The 21965-nt window shown below is 43.6% G+C and overlaps 1 protein-coding gene across 1 annotated transcript in view; it reads right to left on the bottom strand.

Annotated features, from left to right (window-relative positions):
* DENND3 (DENN domain containing 3) overlaps positions 1 to 21965 on the bottom strand; it is a gene marked incomplete at its 3' end in the record, with an annotated part of 66978 nt that overhangs the window by 31264 nt on the left and 13749 nt on the right. Inside the window, 6 exon segments of the mRNA XM_034763684.1 lie at positions 1875 to 2056; positions 8493 to 8596; positions 11620 to 11716; positions 15523 to 15678; positions 16606 to 16727; positions 20251 to 20469. Of these exon segments, the coding sequence (XP_034619575.1) occupies positions 1875 to 2056; positions 8493 to 8596; positions 11620 to 11716; positions 15523 to 15678; positions 16606 to 16727; positions 20251 to 20469 (880 nt within the window).

Below are 21965 nucleotides of genomic sequence, written 5' to 3'. Positions count from 1 at the left end.
TAAGTACAAGACATTGCATGTGAGGTTATGAAATTTTTATGTGTGTTTGTATCTTAAACATGTTGTGGGTCTGAGAAACACCCACAGGTTAGCTCAGGGGTCTCAAACTCACGGCCCGCTGGGTTATTTTCTGCAGCCCGCAAGCTCCTCGCAGCCCCCCGGCCCCTCCCAGCGTTTACCTAGAGTGGCTCCGGCACGACGCGCACTGGGGGCAGGGCAGGGCAGGCTCCCTGCCTGCCTGCCCTGCCCCCGCGCCACTCCGGTAAGTGGCCGGAACCTGGGGGAGGCGGGGCACCGGGGTCTGTGTGTTGCTCTTGCTTCAGGCACCGCCCCCAGCAGCTCCCATTGGCTGCACCTCCCGAACACCCCCTGCAGCCAAACCCCCTGCCACACCCCAACCCCCTGCCACACTCTGCACCCTCTTGCCCCCCAACCCCCTGCCCTGAGCCCCCTGCCACACCCCGACCTCCTGCCACACCCTGCACCCCTCTTGCACCTCAACCCCCTACCGCACCCCAACCCCCTGCCCTGAGCCCCCTGCCGCAGCGCACAACCCTCCTGCATCCCAACCCCCTGCCCTGAGCCCCCTGCTGCACCCCGACCCCCTGCCTTGAGTCCCCTGCCGCACTCCGCATGCCTTCTGCAGCCCAACCCCCTGCCCTACCCTGCAACCTGACCCGGCCACACCCCTCACCCCTCCTGCACCCCACACCCCACCTCCCTGCCTTGAGCCCCCACCACACCCCACATCCCTCCTGCTGCCCCTGGGGGCAGGGAGAGGGCGGAGTTGGGGTGGGGATTTCGGGGAAGGGGTTGGAATGGGGTCAGGGAAGGGGTGGGAAGAGGCAGGGTGGGGTGGGGCCTCATGGAAGGGGTGGAGTGGGGGCAGGGCCAAGGCTGGCGGGGGGGAGGTGTCAGTAAAGCAGCCCTCGGGCCAATGTACTAGTCCTCATGTGGCCCTCGTGGTCATTTGAGTTTAAGACCCCTGGGTTAACTTTTTAGAAATAACAAAGGAGTTGTAAACTAAGGTGTCTGCATGTTGTCCCTGAAGATAGCTCACATTGCACTTTGGCAAAGGTGCAAGCTAGAATCTGCAATTCAGATGAAGGATGGATGACAGAGCACTGTACGCCATGAAGCTACCTGTAATATGTAACACAGCCAGGATTTTTCCAGCTAAAAGGGGTCAAGATATAAAAGGAGTGGACAAAAGCCCGTAGCCTCCTCTTTCCTACCACATCTCTGGAATGTTGAATTTTAACAAAGGGAAATTTTGAACAACAGGACTGAGGTCCCCAATCTATCTGGGCAACCCAGAGAGACTCATAGAAAACTAGTAGATTTAACATCCCTGATATTATTTTGCACTATATACTCTGATCCAACTGTAATGTATTTTATCTGCTTTAAATATTTAATAACTCATTTCTTTTTCTTAGTTAATAAATCTTAGTTAGTTTACTAAGGATTGGCTACAGTGTTGTTTTTGGTGTGTGATTTGAAGTACCGATTGACCTGGGTAAGTGACTTGCCCCAGAGGGCTGGAAGAACCTGATGTGTGGTGAATTTGGTTTAAATAACCTTTCATCATAAAGTCCAGTTTGTGAGAGTGGTACTATAGGCTGGAGTGTCTACGGTGACTGTCTATGGCTCTATGGTAAAACTAGTTTGGTGCTTCAGGAATCCACATTCGTGGCTGGCTTGGTGAAATCTAATTGTAGAATATACCACCACTTCGGGTGTCTGCCCTGTTTTCTGACAGTCTGACCAGAGATTGGCGCACTAAACTGTGAGACACACCAGGCGAGTGAGCACCCAAATACCTGGTCCATGATATCACAAGATAATGTACTTGTTAGATACATTTTTCTTACCATGCTCTGTCTCTGATCTTCGGAGTGATGAAGTCCTAGCAGGACTATCATGAGGCTTAATATCTTGTAGATTAGGCATACTTATTACCATACGTTTACTAATCATATACTGAGGGTTAAATCTTTTAGAAGCCATTTTCTCCACAGTCAGTCTTCTTGGGCTCTCAAGCATTGAATTTAGTCTGAAGAAAACAATTTTTAATTACATTTTACACATATTATACTATGCAGCAGCATAAATGAAGATAAATTGTAATTTATTATTATTGCTCTTTTTTGTATTATAGTAACACCTACCAACTCACAGCACTCCGACTATCGCCAATTTACTGCAAAGGATGTGACAAAAGTTTCATAAAAGATGGCGCATCAATTACCTAGAAAGACAAAGCTACTCATCTTGTATGGTAACTGAGGTTCTTCGAGATGGTTGTCCCTGTGGGTGCTCCACTTTAAATGTCTTGGCACCCTGTGCTTGTAATTGGAGATTTGTAGTAGCAGTGCCAGTTGGGCCGCACACACACTGTAGCAGTCTCGCACTGCTCTGAGCGGTTACATAGCGGTGTGCAGCCAACCATCCCCCAGTTCCTTCTCTACCGCAGAGAATCGGCTGGAAACTCCAAAACAGAGGGGAGGAGGAAGGGTAGTGGAGCACCCACATGGACAACCATCTCGAAGAACCTCAGTTACTGCACAAGGTGAGTAATCCTCTCCTTCGAGGAGTGTTCCTGTGGGTGCTCCACTTTAGGTGACTATTGAGCAGTGCCCCTCAGTGGAGGGTAGGGGGTTTGGAGTTGGTTTATTGATGGTGGATATACCATAAGTCCAAACTGAGCCTTTGCTGATGATTGTTGTTCTAACACACAGTGTTTAGTGAAAGTATGGGCTGATGTCCAGATACTTGCTTTGCAAAAGTCAATGATAGGCCACAGATGCTGCTAACGCTCTGGTGGAGCGTGCACAGACTCCCAGTGGGAGTTGCAGATTATTGTTTTGGTAGCACAAATGGATACATCCAGATACCCATTTGGATAGTCTGTTTTAAGATGGTTTGGCCCCTCAAGCATTCTGTTATGGAAACAAATAGTCTAGGTGATTTTCTGGATGTTTTTGCTCTTTTTATGTAGAAAGCTAATGCTCTGCAAACATCTAGCGTGTTGAGTGAGGCCTCCCTCCCATCAGCATGTGGCTTAGGAAAAATACAGGTAAGTAAATGGGCTGATTTAAATGAAAAGGGGAGGCAACCTTGGGTATGAACTTGGGGTGCGATCGTAGGATTATTGAAGAATATTTGTATAAGATGGATATGCCATTAGGGCACCTAATTCTCCCGTCCGTCTTGCGGACGTGATAGCAATGAGGAAAGACACCTTCACAGAGAAGTGCAACAAGGAGCAAGTTGCAAGGGGCTCAAACGGTTTTCCTGTAAGACCACAAAGAACAAGGCTGAAGTCCCACATGGTTGTAGGGTTTCTTAGGGTGGGATAAGTGTTTTCTATGCCTTTAAGGAAGCGTTTAATCGTCGGGTGAGCAAATATAGTGACTCCGTCCACCTTGTCATGGAAAGAGGTGATGGCAGCCAAGTGTACTCCGATGGAGCTCATGGATAGCCCTGATTTTTTAAGCCCCAGTATATAGTTGAGGATTCTTAGTAGTGGGGCAGACTGGACAGAATTGTTTGCCCTGGCACCAAGTGCAAAATTGCTTCCACTTATGGATATGCGTCTTTCTTGTGCTTAGTCTCTGACTGCTCAGTAGTATTTCTCAACCCCCCATCAGCCATGGAGTAAGTAACCAGGCCTTGAGGTGGAGTACTGCGAAGTTGGGGTGACAGACGCATCCCGCATCTTGTGATAGAAGGTGAGGCACTAAGGGAAAGGTATGAGGCAGTTTCACTGCCATCTAACGCAGGTATGGGAACCACATTTGTCTGGGCCACGTGGGTACAATGAGAATGATCCTGGATTTGTCCTGCCTGATCTTGTCTATGACTTGGCTTAAGGAGAGTTGGGGGAAATGCATACATCAGTTGCACTTCCCAGTTTAGGAGTGTGTCGCCTAGGGAGTGGTGTCCCAATCTGGCCCGGGAGCAATATTCGGGCACTTGGCGTTCTGAGCTGTTGCAAACAGATTTATAGTGGGGAACCCCTACAGTTTTAATATGGCTTTGAGAATTCCAGGATCCATCTCCCACTCATGGGTTTGTGAAAAATCCTTGCTTAGTTGATCCGCTGTTGTAGTCTGAAATCCCGGCACATAGGATGCCGATATCTCTATGTTGTTCGTGATGCACCAATTCCAAAGGCATATTGCCTCTGTACATAAGGGGCATGATCCTATTTCCCCTTGGCGATTTATATAGAACATGCATGCTATATTTTCCATAAGGATCTTGATGGCATTGTTTTTGATTAAAGGGAGAAAGTGCTTGCATGCATTTCAGAATGCCCTTAGCTCCAATAAGTTTATGTGCAAGTTGGACTCCGCTGGGGACCAGCGGCGTTAGATTGTATTGTCGCGTAGATGTGCCCCCCAACCAAGTAAGGAAGCGTCTGTCGTGATTGTCATGGTTGGAGCTTTTTGTTGGAAAGGAACTCCTGAGCAGACATTGTCTGTCCACCGTGTTAGCAAGTCTTTTAACCTGCATGGCATTGTGAGGCATGTGTTGAGTATACACTGTTCGAAGCCATGCCTGTAAGGATCTCATGTGGAGTCCGGCATATTTTAGAACAAAGGTTGTCGCAGACATGTGCCCCAAAAGTTGTAAGCATGTTCTGGCAGATGTTTGTGGGCTGTCCATCACCAGTGAAATTAGGTTGACAAGAGTGAGGATGTGTTGTCGGGGTAATGTTGCTGTGAGACAATCGAGGTAGGCCCCTATGAATTCCAACTTTTGGACAGGAACTAATGTGGACTTTTGTACATTTATTTGCAACCCTAGGTCAGTGAACAGGGTTATCATGGTCTGCGTGGCGTTTATTGCTCCTTGCTGCGTTGGTGCCCTTAGCAGGCAGTCGTCTAAGTATGGAAAGATCATCACTCCTTGTCTGCAGAGGTGAACTGCAATGACACCAAGAACCTTGGAAAAAACTCTTAGGGCAGTGGACAGGCTGAAGGGTAGTACTTGGTATTGGAAATGCTGATTCCCTAGGGTGAATTTCAGGAATCTTCTGTGTGATGGGTGAATAGTAATATGAAAATAGCATCCTGGAGGTCAAGGGCTGAGAGCCAATCTCCTTTCTCTAATGCCTGAATTACTGTGGTTAGTTTCATCATTTTGAATCATCATGTTCTCACCAATTTGTTGAGTTTTTGTAAATCCAAAATGGGTCTCCACCCGCCATTCTCTTTCTGAGTTAGAAAGTAATGGAAATAAAAACCTCTCCCAGTGTTGGGATGGTATGGGTTCCATGGCACCTAATTGTACAAGGTGGTTTATTTCCTGTTATAACAGGTGCTCGTGAGAGGGGTCCCTGAAGAGGGATGGGGAAGAGGATTGGGTAGGTGAGACAGAAATAAAGAGGATGGAGTAGTCCTTCTGGATAATCTCTAGAACCCATTTGTCTGTCGTGATGGTGTTCCAGACTGGGTAGGATGGTGACAGACGGTCTCTGAATGGGTGGGGGACCGTATCTGGTTCTGGAACCAGAGAGTGTGAAGGTCTCGTGCCCTTGACCACACCTTAAAAATGATTGTCTGGAGGTGAATGGTTGAGTCGTTGAAGATTGATCTTGGTTCTGCCGACATCCGTTCTGGTTTTGTTTACGCTGTTGGTTGTACTGTCTTTGTGGCTGAAAGTATGGTGTAAACTGAAATGGTCTTTGTGGCTGGAAGTATGGTGTAGACTGGAATCTCTGGTTGTAAAACCTGTTCTCTCTTTTTATTTGCAGGTACGTATATGCCCAGGGTTTTTAAGTTCACCCTTGAGTCCTTAAGGTGTGTAGAGAGACACATCGGTTTTGTCTGCGAATAATCTTTACCCTTCAAAAGGATAAGTCCTCAACAGTGGCTTGGATCTCCCTTGGGAAGGTGGGAACCCAGAAAGGTGGAACCAGAATGCACGGCGCATGACCATGGATGTTGCAATGGACCATGCTGCCCTGTCTGCAGAGTCAAGAGAGGCCCGTAGGGCCGTCCTGGTGAAGAGATGCCCTTCAGAAACATTTGCCTTATATTGCTCTTTTTTGTCATCAGGTAAACTTTCAACAAATTCTGACAAACAGATTGTGTGCTTATTTTGCCAGCAGGGCTGCAAAATTGGCTATGCAGAACTGGAGTGTCGCGGAGGAGTAGGTTTTCCATCCGAAGAAGTCTAGCCTTTTCCAGTCCTTATCATATGGGGTCATTCTGGACTGGTGTTGTTTTCCCCTTTGGTTGATCGCATCCACCACGAGAGAGTTTGGTGTGGGGTGGATGAATAAAAATTCAGCTCCTTTTGCTGGCACGTAATACTTTTTGTAAGATCTCTCACACAAGAGAGGGGCTGTAGTGGGTGTCTGCCAGATTATTTTTGCAGGCTCCATGATAGCATCATTAATTGGCAGAGGTATCTTTGCCACTGAGGATACCTGGAGTATGTCCGTGAGCTTGTGTTGGGTCTCTGGTAGTTGTGCTAGCGAAATGTCCAGGGATTCAGCTACCCTTCTGAAGAGGTCTTGAAAAGATTTGAAATCATCCCCCATAGTGGGGTGAAGCGGGGGGGCATTATCGTTTCATCCGGTAACAAAGATGAGATGTGAGTGGGCTGCAGAGTGTCACCTTCAGCTGTGTCCTCAGGCTCCGAGGTCTCTTCCTCTTGTGTCTCTGAGGGCGCTGGGACAGTTGGAGAAGGGGACAGTGTTGTTCTGAACCTAAGCAGGTTCGGAGGCCTGAGATTTTGGACCCTCTACATTGCCCATGGATCCCAGTATGGCCAGCTGGATGGGAATGGTATAGGGCAGTGGTCTCCAAACTTTTTTGATCATGCACCCGTCAGTAAAATATTTTTGAGCACGCACCCCCTGCCACGCCACAGGGCCGGCTCTATCATTTTTGCCACCCCAAGCAGACTCCTGCCCGAACTGCCAAAGCGACACTGCTCCGGCGGCACTCCTCTTTGGAGACCACTGGTATAGGGGGCTGTGCCCCTGGTTGATCATACCAGCCCCACATGTCTGTAGATGTTTGGTGATGAGAAAGTCCAGGTTTAGACAAGGAGTGTATATTACTGCCTCATCCTCTTCTTCCTCATCACTGGAGATAGGAGGTGCTGATCCACAGGGAACGGTTACCAGGCTTGGTCCCAGTCTAGACGGGGTACTGTCAGTACCGAGTAGAAGAGATTCAGGCATTGAAGCCGCTATCAGGTCCACGTGCCTCATGAAATGCTGCAGGACCGTGAAGCTTGGTGCCGGGAAGGCATCGTGCACTGACCACAAATTAAGAGTTGAAGCTCAGTGCCGATGACTTAGAGCTGTGCTACATAGGTACAGCAGGTGGCGCCATTGTACTGCTCGGTGCCGAGGTTTTCTTCGGATCAGACTTTTCTACGTGCACCTGCATTAGAGCTTGCCCACATATGGCCTTTAGCTTCTCGGGAAGTTTCGGCACCGGACGTTCCCAGTGCCTCGCGGTCCAGCACTCTCGGTGCCATCGGTACCGGGGCAGATTTTTCATTTGGAGATCACTTTCTTTTAGGTGATTCTCAGCGTGGGGATGTTTGGGGACACTTTTTGGTAGCCTTTCTAGAAGCAGGCTCCTTAGCAGTCGTTGTTGAATCAGATCCCCTGTCAGACGCTGCCGCTGGCAACTGTTGGCCAGGAGGCGTCCTGGACTCAAGGTCAGAGGCTGGTCTGAGGGATTTCTCCATCATAAGGAGCTTCAATTGGAGATCCCTGGCCTTCCTGGTCCTTCCTGTCAGTTTTCAACAGTGTGGACATTTTTGGGTAATGTGCGTCTTGCCAAGGCAGTTGACATACTGTGCGTGGCCATCAGACCCTGGTATGGAGAGTCTGCAAGTTGGGCAGTGTTTAAAGCCTGGTGAGCTAGGCTTGCCTGAAAGAGAAAGTCCTTTGGAGAAAGAACAGGGATAAACCCTGTTTTTCTTTCTTTTTTTTTTTTTTTCCAAGGCAAGAGCTGCGTACCTGCCAGGGAGGCAGGAATAAAAGAGGGAAGGGAATTATATATATATATTTTTTTTTAAGAAAAATTAAGTAAAACATAAAATATAAAGGACAAGGGGATAGGGTAACTACAACTAAGCTAACACTATCGGGAACAGCTATGAACTATTAATTTATCTAAAGTAAGAGAGGGTACTGCTGTCACTCCGACTCAAGGCAAAGGCAGTAGAGAAGGAACTGGGGGACAGTTGGCTGCGCACCGCCATGTAACTGCTCGGAGTTGCGCGAGACAGCTACGGCACGTGTGCGGCCCAAGCAAGCACTGCTACTACAAATCTCCAATTACAAGCACTGAGCGCCAAGACACCCAAAATGGAGCACTCACAGAGACACTTCTTGAAGAACTTATGTATATATAGGACATGATCCTACATCACTATCATTCTAAGACTTTTTTGCATTGATTTCAATGGAAGGAAAATCAAGTCTGTGGTAAACTGTAGTGAGAAAATTTTACCTATCTTCTTCAGACTGAGTGCTCAACTCAAGACGAGCGAAAGCATCCATCTTTCTGTTCAGACGAGCTTTAAGAAACGAGTGAAATATATGGGTCTCTAACACCTGCAATACACAACAGCAAACTGATATTAATTGTTGATCATATACAAGTATACATTTTTTATTAATAGCCTTCATCCATTTTATTGACCTAATAGAATTAAATGCAAAAGCCTATAGGAATGCAATGTTAACATTGCACAATTAAAAAAAAAAAAAAAAATCACAAAAGTCAAGAAAAGCAAAACTTAAAAATTCCAACAGCAACATCAGGTCAACCTCTTTACACACCCTGTATAATTTTATGGTATACATTTTAATGACAGACAGTTATATATTAAACTACAAATTTAACAAGAAAAAACAAACTAAATTTTATATTTTCTAATACTTTTGATTGTAACTGGGCAACTTTAAACTTCATTCATGATGTGAAGGAAGAGGCTCCTCACAGCTCCATGTTAAAAAATTCTACCGCCAAACTGAAGAGAAAATTGGAATGATATCCCTGCCGTTGACTGAATATTCCCTCTTGTGAGAGCCATTAAATTATCCCTCCTTAAGGTGACTTATCGCTGAGACTCTTAGAAACACATCTAAAGTCAAAAATATTACACACACATCCAAACTCTCCCTAAAGGTCTCCCTTCTTCCCTTACCACAGAAAATGACCACCAACATATGTAACCAATAATTTGTATCATTTCTAGAAAAACAGGATAAACATTTCTAGCACAGGGCTCTTAAAATTGTTCACCAATGCACTAAACTACCCTATTCAGCAAAGCATTTAAGCACATGTTTAAGTCTCATTGATGTTGTCTCCCTACTATCCATCTAGGTTTTTATACCACACCTATGCCTGTGATACCTGACCTCCTTACAAATTTACTAAGGTTAACGCAAGATGGTATCTAGATCTTTGGTTGTAGTTATGAGAAAGAGCTTTCTTTAAATGGGAAAACAAATAAACTGATTCTCCACTACTTTGCCTGGGGCATAAACTCCATGTCTTGGAAGAGGTATCACAGGCAAAGGGCCAGGGGGAATTATGTTCACAGGGCTTCAGTGAATTTGAATAATATATTTATGTATTTAAAAAAATAAGAAAGGAAAAAAGAAACTGTATATATAAGAAGTTCTGCTACAATGCAGTGGGGCAGGACTAAAATTACCAGGTGGTCCATTCCAATTAAAAATACATTGACAAGCGCATTAGAAATACTGTATATAGATCAAAGTGGCATCTAAGCGGCAATTCTGGGATTTTTATTTATATATATTTGTAACTTTATTTTCCCACTAGATGGCATGCTATACTGACAATTGGGTTTATTAAGATAACAGGTAGCAGCAACTGAACCAATTGCCCTTTTAATATAATGCTTGGTATTATTGGCCACTTTATTAAATGTGGTCCAATCTGATTTTGTTGTAAATGAACGTATCATTAGGCTATTTAGCATTTAAGAAAATAAGGTCATTTGATTTTATTTTGGTAAATTTTGAGGACTTAGATGGCACAAATCCTCAAAGCAACTTGAAGATGTAAAGCATTATATACATGTCAATTTTAGTTCTTAACTTACTAATATTTCGTTTACAATGAAGTGTTAGAAACTATTATACAAATTGTGCTTTTAACAAATAATTCATTGTATGCAACATTTTTTATGGCTTTGAAATTTCTTTATAAACATTTTAAGCTGTCTTGAGGAAATATTCCTGCATAGAAATATTAGTGGATTGTTTCGTGATTTGTACATTTTTTCCTTGTTCTGTTTGCCATACACAATAAATTCCCCTCTTTCCTTGTTCTGTTTGCCATGCACAATAAAAATCTTGGCAAAATAAAAATTATCCTACCATAAATTTGGCAGTTTGTCCTATTAGATCTGCATGAACGTTAGTATAGTCTACAGAACAGATTTAAGTAAAATGAGTTAGTGTTTTGACCCATTTCCTTCGAACTTGGGCATCTTCTAGAAATAGGTCATTCAAAAATATTCTACTTGTTGTTTGGAGAAGCAAACTCAAAAAGCTTCATTATCTAGTCGAGGCGAAAACTAATTATTACAATCTATTAGTGGTAGTGATCTGATTTCTTTGCCAGATTCAGAGCACGGCTCCTGGAGAACCAATTGTCTAAGTAGCAATATCATTACAAATGAAGCTTTTGTAAATTTTATAAGCGCACTTGCAATCTTACTCCTTCTGAGGAGTGAATCGGAAATGGCAGATAGGATTTTGGATGCTCCCACTCCCTCAAACTCTCCTACTTTGTCCCATAGGCATTCAACACTTCTTAAAGTGACATTACTGTCAAAAGGAGTAGATTAAAAATAATTTAACCCTATATTCCTTTGCTTTTGTCATCTTAAATAGGAATTGCCATAATGGGTCAGATCAAGGGTCCACCTAATGCAGAATCCTGTCTCCACCAGCGGTCAGAACCAGATCCTTCAGAGGAACATGCAACAAACTCTGATGTAGACAGTTATGGAATAACCTGCCCATCAAGAAACCATCTTTTCAACCCTCAGAAGTTTGAGGTTGACTTACACCCTGAAACACGAGGGTTTATATTTCTTCCAAACTTCGGGTTTGCTTGTTTTAAAACCTAATCCCTAAAATTTTAAAATGCATCTTCCAGAGGTTTAGCTGCAAAATTGACTTTACCATCCATATAAATCATGGTGGGTAAAACCCTTGAATGTAAGGATTAATTTCCTGGATGGTAAATTTCTGTGGCTCACTTAAGGCAAAATTCACCCCTTTTGAGCACAAGACCTATGCCCACTTGAGTCCTATTTTGAAGCCTTAACTGTGACTTCAGTCTCATGCCGGCCATTTGCAAAAGAAAAATTTCACTTTGAAAAAATATGTTTCATTTGCACCCGAGGAAGAGACACAAAATAATTTCAGAGAACAATATGCTATCATATTTGCCTAGTCAATGTGTTATGAAAACTAATAGCTTATAAAATATAGTCCAAATTTCAATAGTTTCATTTGGGGTGTTTTGTAATAATAATAATAAAATAATAAGCTAACAGGTGATTAGAACACACCAAGGATGTAATTACCTTTTTGTAAAATGGCTGATCCCCTGGTGCCCTTGTTTTCAGAAACTCTTCGCTATTAAACACTCTGTGTTCATAATTTAGATGATCCTTTACCTCCCTGTTAATAAAGAGCATGTTATAAGTCTGGAGATTTCTTAAAGAAATGCATTTTTGTAGTGAACGACTGGTACTAATAGAAACATAATGTATTACAAGAAGGCAGGCTCTGTTTTCTGAACAATTTTTAATACCCTATTTAAAGAAAATAAATGTAGAATCTTATCAATAGAAGTAAGACAGGCTACCTGCTATCACTGACATTTTCCATCAGAAAATCCATTGAGATATACTGGGGTCAACTTCAGTATCTGAGTTACCATGCAGTACCATCTGCTTATTAATGTAATTACTTAGGCCCCAATCCTGCAATTATATCTGTGTGGACAGACCCATGAAGCCATCACGAACCCCACTCTGGGACACCATACAGACAAAAAGATCTGCCTGTGCAGATCTAACTGCAGAATCAGGGCCTCATTTTGTGCCATTACATTGCAATTTGTAATGTTTTGCGTGCACACCCAGGTGCAATGTCCCCTAAGTCCAGCCATAAAGCTAGCTTTACTGATAACCATGTTAAGCAAAAGAGATTTAATACAGAAAAAGGAGACAGGAAAAAAGGGAAAAAAACAACAAGGAATCTGGTGGCACCTTAAAGACTAACAGATTTATTTGGGCATAAGCTTTCGTGGGTAAAAACCTCACTTCTTCAGATGCAACAAGGACAATAACAGAACACCACTGGCCATCACATACAGCCCCCAGCTAAAACCTCTCCAGCGCATTATCCACGATCTACAACCTATCCTGGAAAATGATCCCTCACTCTCACAGACCTTGGGAGGCAGGCCAGTCCTCACTTACAGACAACCCCCCAACCTGAAGCAAATACTCACCAGCAACTACACACCACACCACAGAAACACCAACCCAGGAACCAATCCCTGTAGCAAACCTCATTGCCTACTCTCTCCCCATATCTACTCTGGTGACACCATCAGAGGACCCAACCACATCAGCCACACCATCAAGGGCTCATTCACTAGCACATCCACTAATGTTATATATGCCATCATGTGCCAGCAATGCCCCTCTGCCATGTACATTGGCCAAACCGGACAGTCCCTTCGCAAAAGAATAAATGGACACAAATCGGACATCAGGAATGGTAACATACATAAGCCAGTAAGTGAACACTTCAATCTCCCTGGTCATTCTATTTCAGATTAAAAAGTCACTATCATTGAACAAAAAAACTTCAGAAACAGACTTCAAAGAGAAACAGCAGAACTAAAATTCATTTGCAAATTTAACACCATTAATCTGGGCTTGAATAGGGACTGGGAGTGGCTGGCTCATTACAGAAGCAGCTTTTCCTCTCCTGGAATTGACACCTCCTCATCTATTATTGGGAGTGGACTACATCCACCCTGATTGAATTGGCCTTGTCAACACTGGTTCTCCACTTGCAAAGTAACTCCCTGCTCTCCATGTGTCAGTATAGAATGCCGGCATCTGTAACTTTGACTCTATGCATCTGAAGAAGTGAGGTTTTTACCCACGAAAGCTTATGCCCAAATAAATCTGTTAGTCTTTAAGGTGCCACCAGACTCCTTGTTGTTTCAGTTCTGTGTACTGTCCATGGGACCACACTGCCTCCGCTTGAGTCATAAATCACTGACTGATGGCATCATCTTAATATGAATATTTAAGCTGCCGTAATACAGTTAATTTAGAAAAATAGTGGTTAATAAAAGGATATTAAAAAACACCCTAAATAATATAGGTTTAAGTATAAAACCTCTGCATACAGAAATACAAGACACTTTATTGAGGAGAACAAAAACAGACAGCTTGAGCTGGAAACAGAAATTTCATCAACAAAGATTTACTTTCCTTCATTCCTGGACTCTGGTAGATAGAGCATTAGAAGACAGAAGAGACACTGCTGGAAAAAAGAACAAAAGAAGAGACAGTTTGAAGGAAGAAAAGAAGAAAGATGGCAACCCCATTTGGAGAATGCTAACAGATTTTAATTCTAGATATTATCTATTTAGAGAGGCGAAGCATCTATTCATTTTTGTAGCCAAGTATTCAACGTAATTTTAAGAGTTATACTTTGCGATCTGACAAGTTTATTTCACCTAATCTTTATTTCGAGTATATACCAGTCAATAATAAAAGCTCAGCAAATCTCACGCTGGCAGCATATCAGATTCCTCAGACTCGTGAGAAAAACATTTTTTCCTTCTCCAGACTATGTCAGTATCTACTAAGTGGCAATCGAGTACCAGCAAGCCAGCTCCCTCGAATTGAACAAATGCCCTAGGGGTGAGCTCAAATAGTCTTAACATGTCAATTTACATGTATTACTGGGATGGAGCTATATGCGGACACTTCCCTGATGACTGTACTGTTCCATTTATCTCACAATAGGCTACATTAGCCACCATCACAAATATATCATTTGAATTTAACGCACTCAGTCACTGGAGCCTACAGAATCATCATCAGACCTTCAGTATTTTTATTCCTTTGTATTAAGCTAAAATATCATCATGATAAATCCACCAGCAAACCATGGAGCTCTCCCACTGGTAAATCTAGATTTACCGAATCTCTGTTCTCTCTCTGTGCGGTCCTCTATTTTCTTGTAGGACCTGGGCACTAGAAGTAACACCTCTCCAAACACACACAAACTTACAGACGTCCCACATGAATGGGAGGTTCAGTAAATGCTCTGAGCATGCTGAGGTACTATATGAATATTAGTGTATTCGGTTAGGGTCTCAGAACCAGTAGAGCTGGAGCAGTTGGGCAAATACCTTAGAGGAAAAGAAAAATGCGACTCTGGTCCAAGTGATTAAGATACTCAGAGAATCTGGGAGAGGACCTTACAAGCACATTTTACGAATATTGAAATAATTTGTTTCTGCTCAAACCTACACAACCTTGCATTAATAAAGTAAAATCTCAGGGAACTAAGGGGAAATTTGAGATTTTCCAGAAATGTAAAGGCAAATTACAATAGATTTCTGGGGGAAAGATTTATGAAAGTGACTGAAACCAATAAGAAAAATCAAAGCCAAGTTGACTGTTCTTTCATCTGCTTATGAGAAAATGAATTAAACATATTGGTACTTTGACTGCCACAATATGGCTGATGCCATCTATAACCACAGACTACAAAGCACTTTAATAACTTTCCATTTCCTGTTTGAGTTCTTATGCTTTAAATTTCACATGGTTGGGAGAGCAGACTCATGACACAGAACAGACAATAGGAAGCGTCAATGGGCTGCAAAGATCAGTCACTGCATCCGAACTCATGTGCACAATGGAAGAGTCATACAGAGCTAAAGGGTCACAGAAACAAGAAGAAGAATCAGTTCTGCATTGTGTCCACTGGCTATGCCTATACAATCCCTTTTCCCTCAGCATATTTTTATTCCTTCTTATGACCCTTGCAGAGTTTGCAGGCCTAGAAGACACTGGCACTACTTGTGTGACTATTAGTGCTATTTATACCGAACCAAATCTGAGACTTTTGGGCTACACCTCTCTCTTCCTGATGTTTTCACATGCAATGGCAGGGAGTTTAAAACAAGAATTTTAATTTCTCAGGATATGAACTCTTTATCTAAAGTTATAGATAACATAATGAAACTATACCCAAATATGTGAACTGCTACACTGGCCACTATACTAAGCTAGCAACAAAATTCTTATCACAGTCCTTCAACAGATCTAGAGATTTTTCACAGTATCTAAAAAGAAAAATAGCAACAGAATATTCCCAGACAGTAGGTGTGGATGTTAACTGGTACTAGGGTTTTATGACATGCAATCAATATCGTCACCCACCTGAAGATGTTGACAATTAACTGCAAAGTAATTTGCTGAATTTCAGCATTCAGTTTTTGCTGCCAAGCCCTCCTGCGCATTTGTAGTTCAATAAAGTCTGTATTGGAGCTGAGGTGACAGAGTTCTAGATCATAATGCAATTGAAGGCTCTCAACTCTAGAAAAGAGAAAATTAATGAGTTGTCCCTTAAAAACCAAGGGTTTTTTGTTTGTGTTTTTTAAAAATAAAGAGAAACTTGTATCTTACTTTCAACTAAAGAAATTACAAGATTTTAATCGCAAGTGTTGCTATAAAGCCAACAGCATTTCTTGTGAAGCCTACTCGTAATAAATCATGGAACTTTGGACATCTCCAGTGTACATACTCCCTGGAAACATTCTTGTGTGGTATGGGCAATATTTGCCTTCTAATAAGTCAGCAATGACTGCATTACACCTTAAATGGGGTGGCCATCATCTGGCTTACCAGGGGAAGGGGTATACCACTTTAAGGGCTAGGGGGCGTAGAGAGGCACAGATGCTGCTGCAGAAGCAGAACAGGTCAGCAAGGCAACACTGACTCATGACCCAGGAACCTGAAGGGCAGGGACTTGATAAAGGGCAAGCCCTCCCTGCACCAGGAAGAGGTGTTTGTTAAAGGAGCAGAACAAGAGGGGTTCAGGACGCCTATGACTAGCGGAAGGGTCTGACGAAAGCCCTCAGGTAGATATTGAAAGAATTAAGGAGTTACCTGCACTGTACGCTTTTATGTGCTGGGTAGTCCCAGACATCTAAATGATAAATTTGTGGCCTAATTAAACCATATCCAGAGTCTATCCTTCTTCCAGTATAGACTGATCACAATTATGGAATACCAACATTAGTAACCATAAGGAAAGAAGCATTACATTGATCAGATAATAAAGAAGGGATACTGGGGTTGTGTTTATGACTGTAACTGTATAAAGCTACCTGTACAAAAAGTCCAATTTACCCTTGCCCAGTCTGGTATTTTTATTTATGTGAAGTAAACAAAATCTGTCATAAAGAGTTTTCCATAGGACTTATCCTACTTACAGCACGAACCACTCAGGTTTCTTTTTACCTTTTTATAAATATTTCTGCTGCTTCTGAAGGGACATCTGGAATTACCGCCTCATCTACAGATGATTTTGAATGTGTAATGTCTCCATTATCAATGTTGATTAGAATTAAATCTTCAGCTTCCTTTTTAAAAACAAACATGTTAATGATTAAATACAGTAACTCCTCGCTTAACGTTGTAGTTATGTTCCTGAAAAATGCTACTTTAAGTGAAACGATGTTAAGCGAATCCAATTTCCCCATAAGAATTAATGTAAAGGGCGGGTTAGGTTCCAGGGAAATTTTTTTCGCCAGACAAAAGACTATCTCTATCTATATATCTATACATACATACATACATGTATGCATACATACATACATACATACATACATACACACACACACACACACACACAGTACAAGTTGTAAACAATTTAATACTGTACACAGCAATGATGATTGTGAAGCTTGGTTGAGGTGGAGGAGTTAAAAGGGTAGGATATTTTCCAGGGAATGCCTTACTGCTAAATGATGAACTAGTAATAGGCTGAGCCCTCAAAGGGTAACACATTGTTGTTAATGCAGCCTCACACTCTACACGGCAGCACCAATGGAGGGAGGGGAGACAGCATGGCAGAGGGAGACACATACTGTGTGTGTGAGAGAGAGACCTGCATTGCCCCTTTAAGTATGCTGACCCACTCTAAGTACACTGCCTTTTTAAGTAGATCAGCAGCTGCTGTCTCAACTTGCTGCCAGCAAGCTCCCTCCGTCCTGAGCCCTGTCGTGCCCCGCCCCCCGCTCTGTGAAGATGGCCTGATGGGGTAAAGGAGCAGGGGGGAGGGGGCACCCTGACATTAGCACTCCTCTTCCCCTCCCTCTTGCACAGCAAGAGGAGGCTCCCAGGAGCAGCTCCAAAGCAGAAGGCAGGAGCTGCACATGGGAGCGGGGGAGGGACAGCTGAACTGCCCGGCAATTGATAGCCTGCTGGGCAGCTGCCGCACAGGAACTTAGGGGAGTGGGGAGCTGATGGGGGGCTGCCGGTCCATCCTGGCTCCAAGCCCCCACCAGCTAGCTCTAACGGGCTGCTCTTCCTGCAGTGGACAAAGCAGGCGGCTGCCAAACAACTTTATAAGGGAGCATTGCAAAACTTTAAACGAGCATATTCTCTGATAGATCAGCAATGTAACAACATTAACCAGGACGACTTTAAGTGAGGAGTTACCGTATAAATAATGTTGATAAAATATTTATTTCTTCTTGATGTAGCCTGCAAATACTTAAATATAAAGTGAGTTTTTCCAGCACAGTGATTGCTCTTAACTTGTTAGGAATGTGTTGTAATTTATAACCAGAAAGGGATGGTCCTGTTCTAACTTGGCCTTTTGGAAGACTGAGACAGCTACACAATTATTTTCAATATAAATGAAGTCTCACATTAATTTATTAGGATTTCAAAGACAAAATACACAGATTTTGAGATCTAATATTCTCTCTATGTAGTGGATAAGTCCATAAATCCTCCACACATCAACATATACGTACAAGCTGTGACATGTCGCTGGAAGTTTCCTGCGTATCAGGGTCAAACCTTTCTGAATTAAGTTAAACCTTACTGAAATTACGTTTAATACCTTTGGGGTCCATTGTATTAAAAATGCATTTGTTTATGTATTATTGTGAGACTGTATGTAACTTCTCTTGAAGGAAGGGGGATTTGGGAGTAATGGAAAATTACTAAAAGGCAGAACAAAAGGACTCTATAAAGGGACTCGTGTGGGGAACTAGGGGAGAGTGACAACTTGCCCCAGAGTAAGATGAGGGAAGCTGCTGCATGGGCAGGATAGGCAAGGGGGTGAAAGACCCTGCTCTCCTGCCTGATGGAACACAGATAATCCCCCAAGGACTCCCAAGGGAACGGTGAGCTAGTGAGGGACATTGGGAATATTTACATCCTAAAGGCAGACTGGGGCACATGCATACCACTCATGTGGAATTCATATAGGGACAAATACTAGGTCTGTGCCCTGTGAGTGACCACAGGGACCCTGCGACCAGGGCTGTGGCTGGACTCTGCTCAGATTCCAGAAGCTTACCACCCCCTGGGACTCCAGAGCAGCAGAATTTTAGATTCCCTTCAAATAAATCCTAGTGGGTGGCCAGGAAGGGACACTCAATGGGATCTGTGAGACAAGCTATAGGTACTTTTTTTTTAAATCGTCTCAGAATAGTCCTTATTCAGTTTTCTTACTTAAAATAACTGGAGAAATAAATTAATATGTATAAAGTTCTGAATTCATAAATCTATTTGCAAGATCAAGGATTATATAATTCAGATTATAATACAGTGTACATACAAAAACTTCAAAGCGACACTGAGATAAGAATAATATTTTTAACCGTACCTGTGTTAGTTGCACCAATCTACATTATGTAGACTAAAAATATTTTTACTACAATTTACTTTCACAGGTTAGGATGTTTGTTTTTGCATTTTACTGATCCTGGACAAGACTAGACTGATTAATTTGGTTTATAGTCATATTCATTAATCTTATATCTACTAGTACAATGCTGTTGTGTTTGGGTTTCCAACGCTGCAAAGGAATGTCTCTCTCAGGCTTGGTGTACACTGATACTTCATCAGCAAAACTTTTGTCATTCAGGAGTGTTAAAAAAAAAAACACCCACCCCCAAATGACAAAAGTTTTACCGAGGAAAAGCGCTGGCGTGAACAGCGCTTTGTCGGCAGTAGCACTCTCCTGCCGACAAAGCCACTGCCACTTGTGGGGGGTGGAAGTTTTTTGTCTGCAGAAGAGCTCTCTCTCCTGCTGACAAACAGCAGCTACACTGCACGCCTTTTAGCGGCACAGCCATGTCGTTAAAAACCTTGTAGTGTAGCCATACTGTCATAAACCCTCAAACAAATGTAAATCTCTAAAGTTTGGGCCCAAACCATCTGACAGTGTCACTTTGAGCAGTTGAAGTTTTATTTTTCACTGAAAATGCTCTTTATATATCAACCCACAAAACACTTGTTAAAATAATATTAAAATTCAAAGAGAAGAAGAAACTGTGAATCCAATTCTGAAACTCCATTCTAAAAACTCACCTTTATATTGCTAAAGTTAAAGTGTTAAAAATGCTAATCTGGAAATCCATCATGACAAAGAATTAGGAATTTGAGGCCCATGTATTGCACAAAAATATTATTAAGCATTTTCAAAGCTGTGCTTGGTGCCGCAGAGAAACAAGCAAAGATATGAGCCCTCCCTGAAAAATTTACACAGTGTGAGGGCCCGATACTGCAAGCACATATGTACATGCAAAACATTATCAACAGGAAAATTCCCACTGGCTTCAATGGGACTACTCATGTGCATAAATTACATCTGAGCATACATTTGCAGGATTGGGACCCAAATCTGACATCACATAACAAACAAGGATCATAGACCATGTTGGGGAAGGAGAGGAAAGACAAGAGTTATAAGAATAAAAATCACTCGATAACTAAATGATGGTTCTGTTGAAGTTAAAAATTCTTTTTCTAAGAAATCTGGCAAAAATTTGTTTTAAAGAGGGACTGAATTGAGGAAAGGGAGGTGGCTTACTAAACAGACCTAGGGAAAAGGGGCAGCCAGAGTGGGAATGTTCTATGACAAACCTGGCTAACTTCTTCAAAATGATCAATGTGACATCCCATAAGAAAAGACGTTGGGGCCATTACAAAATCCAGCATCTGACGAGATAGAATAGGTACAAAAGTGTGTTGCCATTGAATAGGATGAAGGTACAACATGAAGCATTCAGCTATGAGTGTTAGCAGGGCCCAGTCAGAAGAAAAGAAAACAATCCTTTGCTCCGTTAAGATGCAAGTTATAATCTGGGAACAATAATGAAAATAACTAATATTAGTAGTAATATTTGTTACATAGAGCAAATTCTATTAAAAGCATCTCCAAGCACTTTACCATTTACAAATTGAGGTTCACCTTCAGGAGATCAGTGTTACAGTAATACACATTTTGCACATTGATAAACTGAGGCAAATACAAGTTAAAGGATTCTTACACAGCCAGAGTGCTAGGAATAAAAACCGGGGTGAGATACCGGCCCCACTGAAGTCAATGAAAGTTTTGCCATTACTTCAGTGGAACTAGGATTTCTCCTCAGGAGTCCGGGCTATCAGTCCACTGGCTCTAGCCACAAGACTACAATGTAAGAGGCCTGTATAGCACCAAAATTAAGGGATAAAAAGCCAAACCAGACACTGATGAAACACACAAATGGACCACATAAATTTTAGAGAAAAGGGCCACGAATTGTTACGCTTGTATGGGCACAATTACCCAAATGCACATGCATCCAGATGCACTAGAAGGAGGTGATCATGCACAACATTTTCAGATGGGAAGGCTGATTGTGCACCAAATGCATGCAGACAAATACGTGAGATTGTGGGCATGGCTAAAAAAATAAGCCAACACTACCTATTTTCAGAACTGAGATGGATTAGATCAGGGGTCGGCAACCTATGGCACGCGTGCCAAAGACGGCACGTGAGCCGATTTTTAATGGCACACTGCTGCCTGCTGGGGTCCCGCTCGGCTCACTGCCGAACCCCGGCAGCAGGCTGAGCCGGACCCCAGCAGGCAGCGGCACGCCATTAAAAATCCTGCCCGACCCAGCCCGCTCTTCTCTGCCCCCCGCTCTCTCTGGCGGGTGCAGGGGGCAGAAGCAAGCTTGCTCCTGCCGGCTGCTGCTGTACAAAGGCTCTGCTGGCAGCCAAGCTTCCCCCTCCCCCGCCGTGCTGCGTGGAGCCCCGCCTCCTCTCCCTCCCTGCCGCCGATGGAGCGGAGAAGAGCAGCCCCAGCGTCCTCACTGCTCAGACCAGCAAGGAGGCGGGGAAGGGGGGTAGGAGCGGGGCCTTGGGGAAGGGGGGTAGGAGCGGGGCATATCCCTCCAGTCCCTTGCCGTGAGCCGCTCAGGGCAGGGGGCTGGGAGCACCCCCCGATCCCAACCCACCCCCCTGAGCCCTCTGCCCTGACCCCTGCACCCTCCCCTTGCACCCCTGCATCCCCCCCATGACCCCATCCCGATTCCTGCACCCTCCACACATACCCAGCCCCCTCACACTCCATGCTAACTCCTGCACCCCCTCACATGCCCCCAGCCCTCTGTCCTGATCCCTGCACCCCAACTCCCTGCATCCCCCCAACCCCATCCTTGACTCCTGCACCTCCACACATACCCAGCCCCCCCACACCCCATGCCCTGACTCTTGCACCCCCCACATCCCCACCCTGAGCACCAGGTTGACAGCAGGCTGAGCAGGGCCGGCGGCTGGGACCCCAGCTGGCAAGAGGCCGGCAGCCAGAA

The sequence above is a fragment of the Trachemys scripta genome, chromosome 2 (assembly GCF_013100865.1).
Source record: "Trachemys scripta elegans isolate TJP31775 chromosome 2, CAS_Tse_1.0, whole genome shotgun sequence".
Taxonomy (NCBI): domain Eukaryota; kingdom Metazoa; phylum Chordata; order Testudines; family Emydidae; genus Trachemys; species Trachemys scripta.
This window is presented reverse-complemented; position numbering and strand designations above follow the sequence as displayed.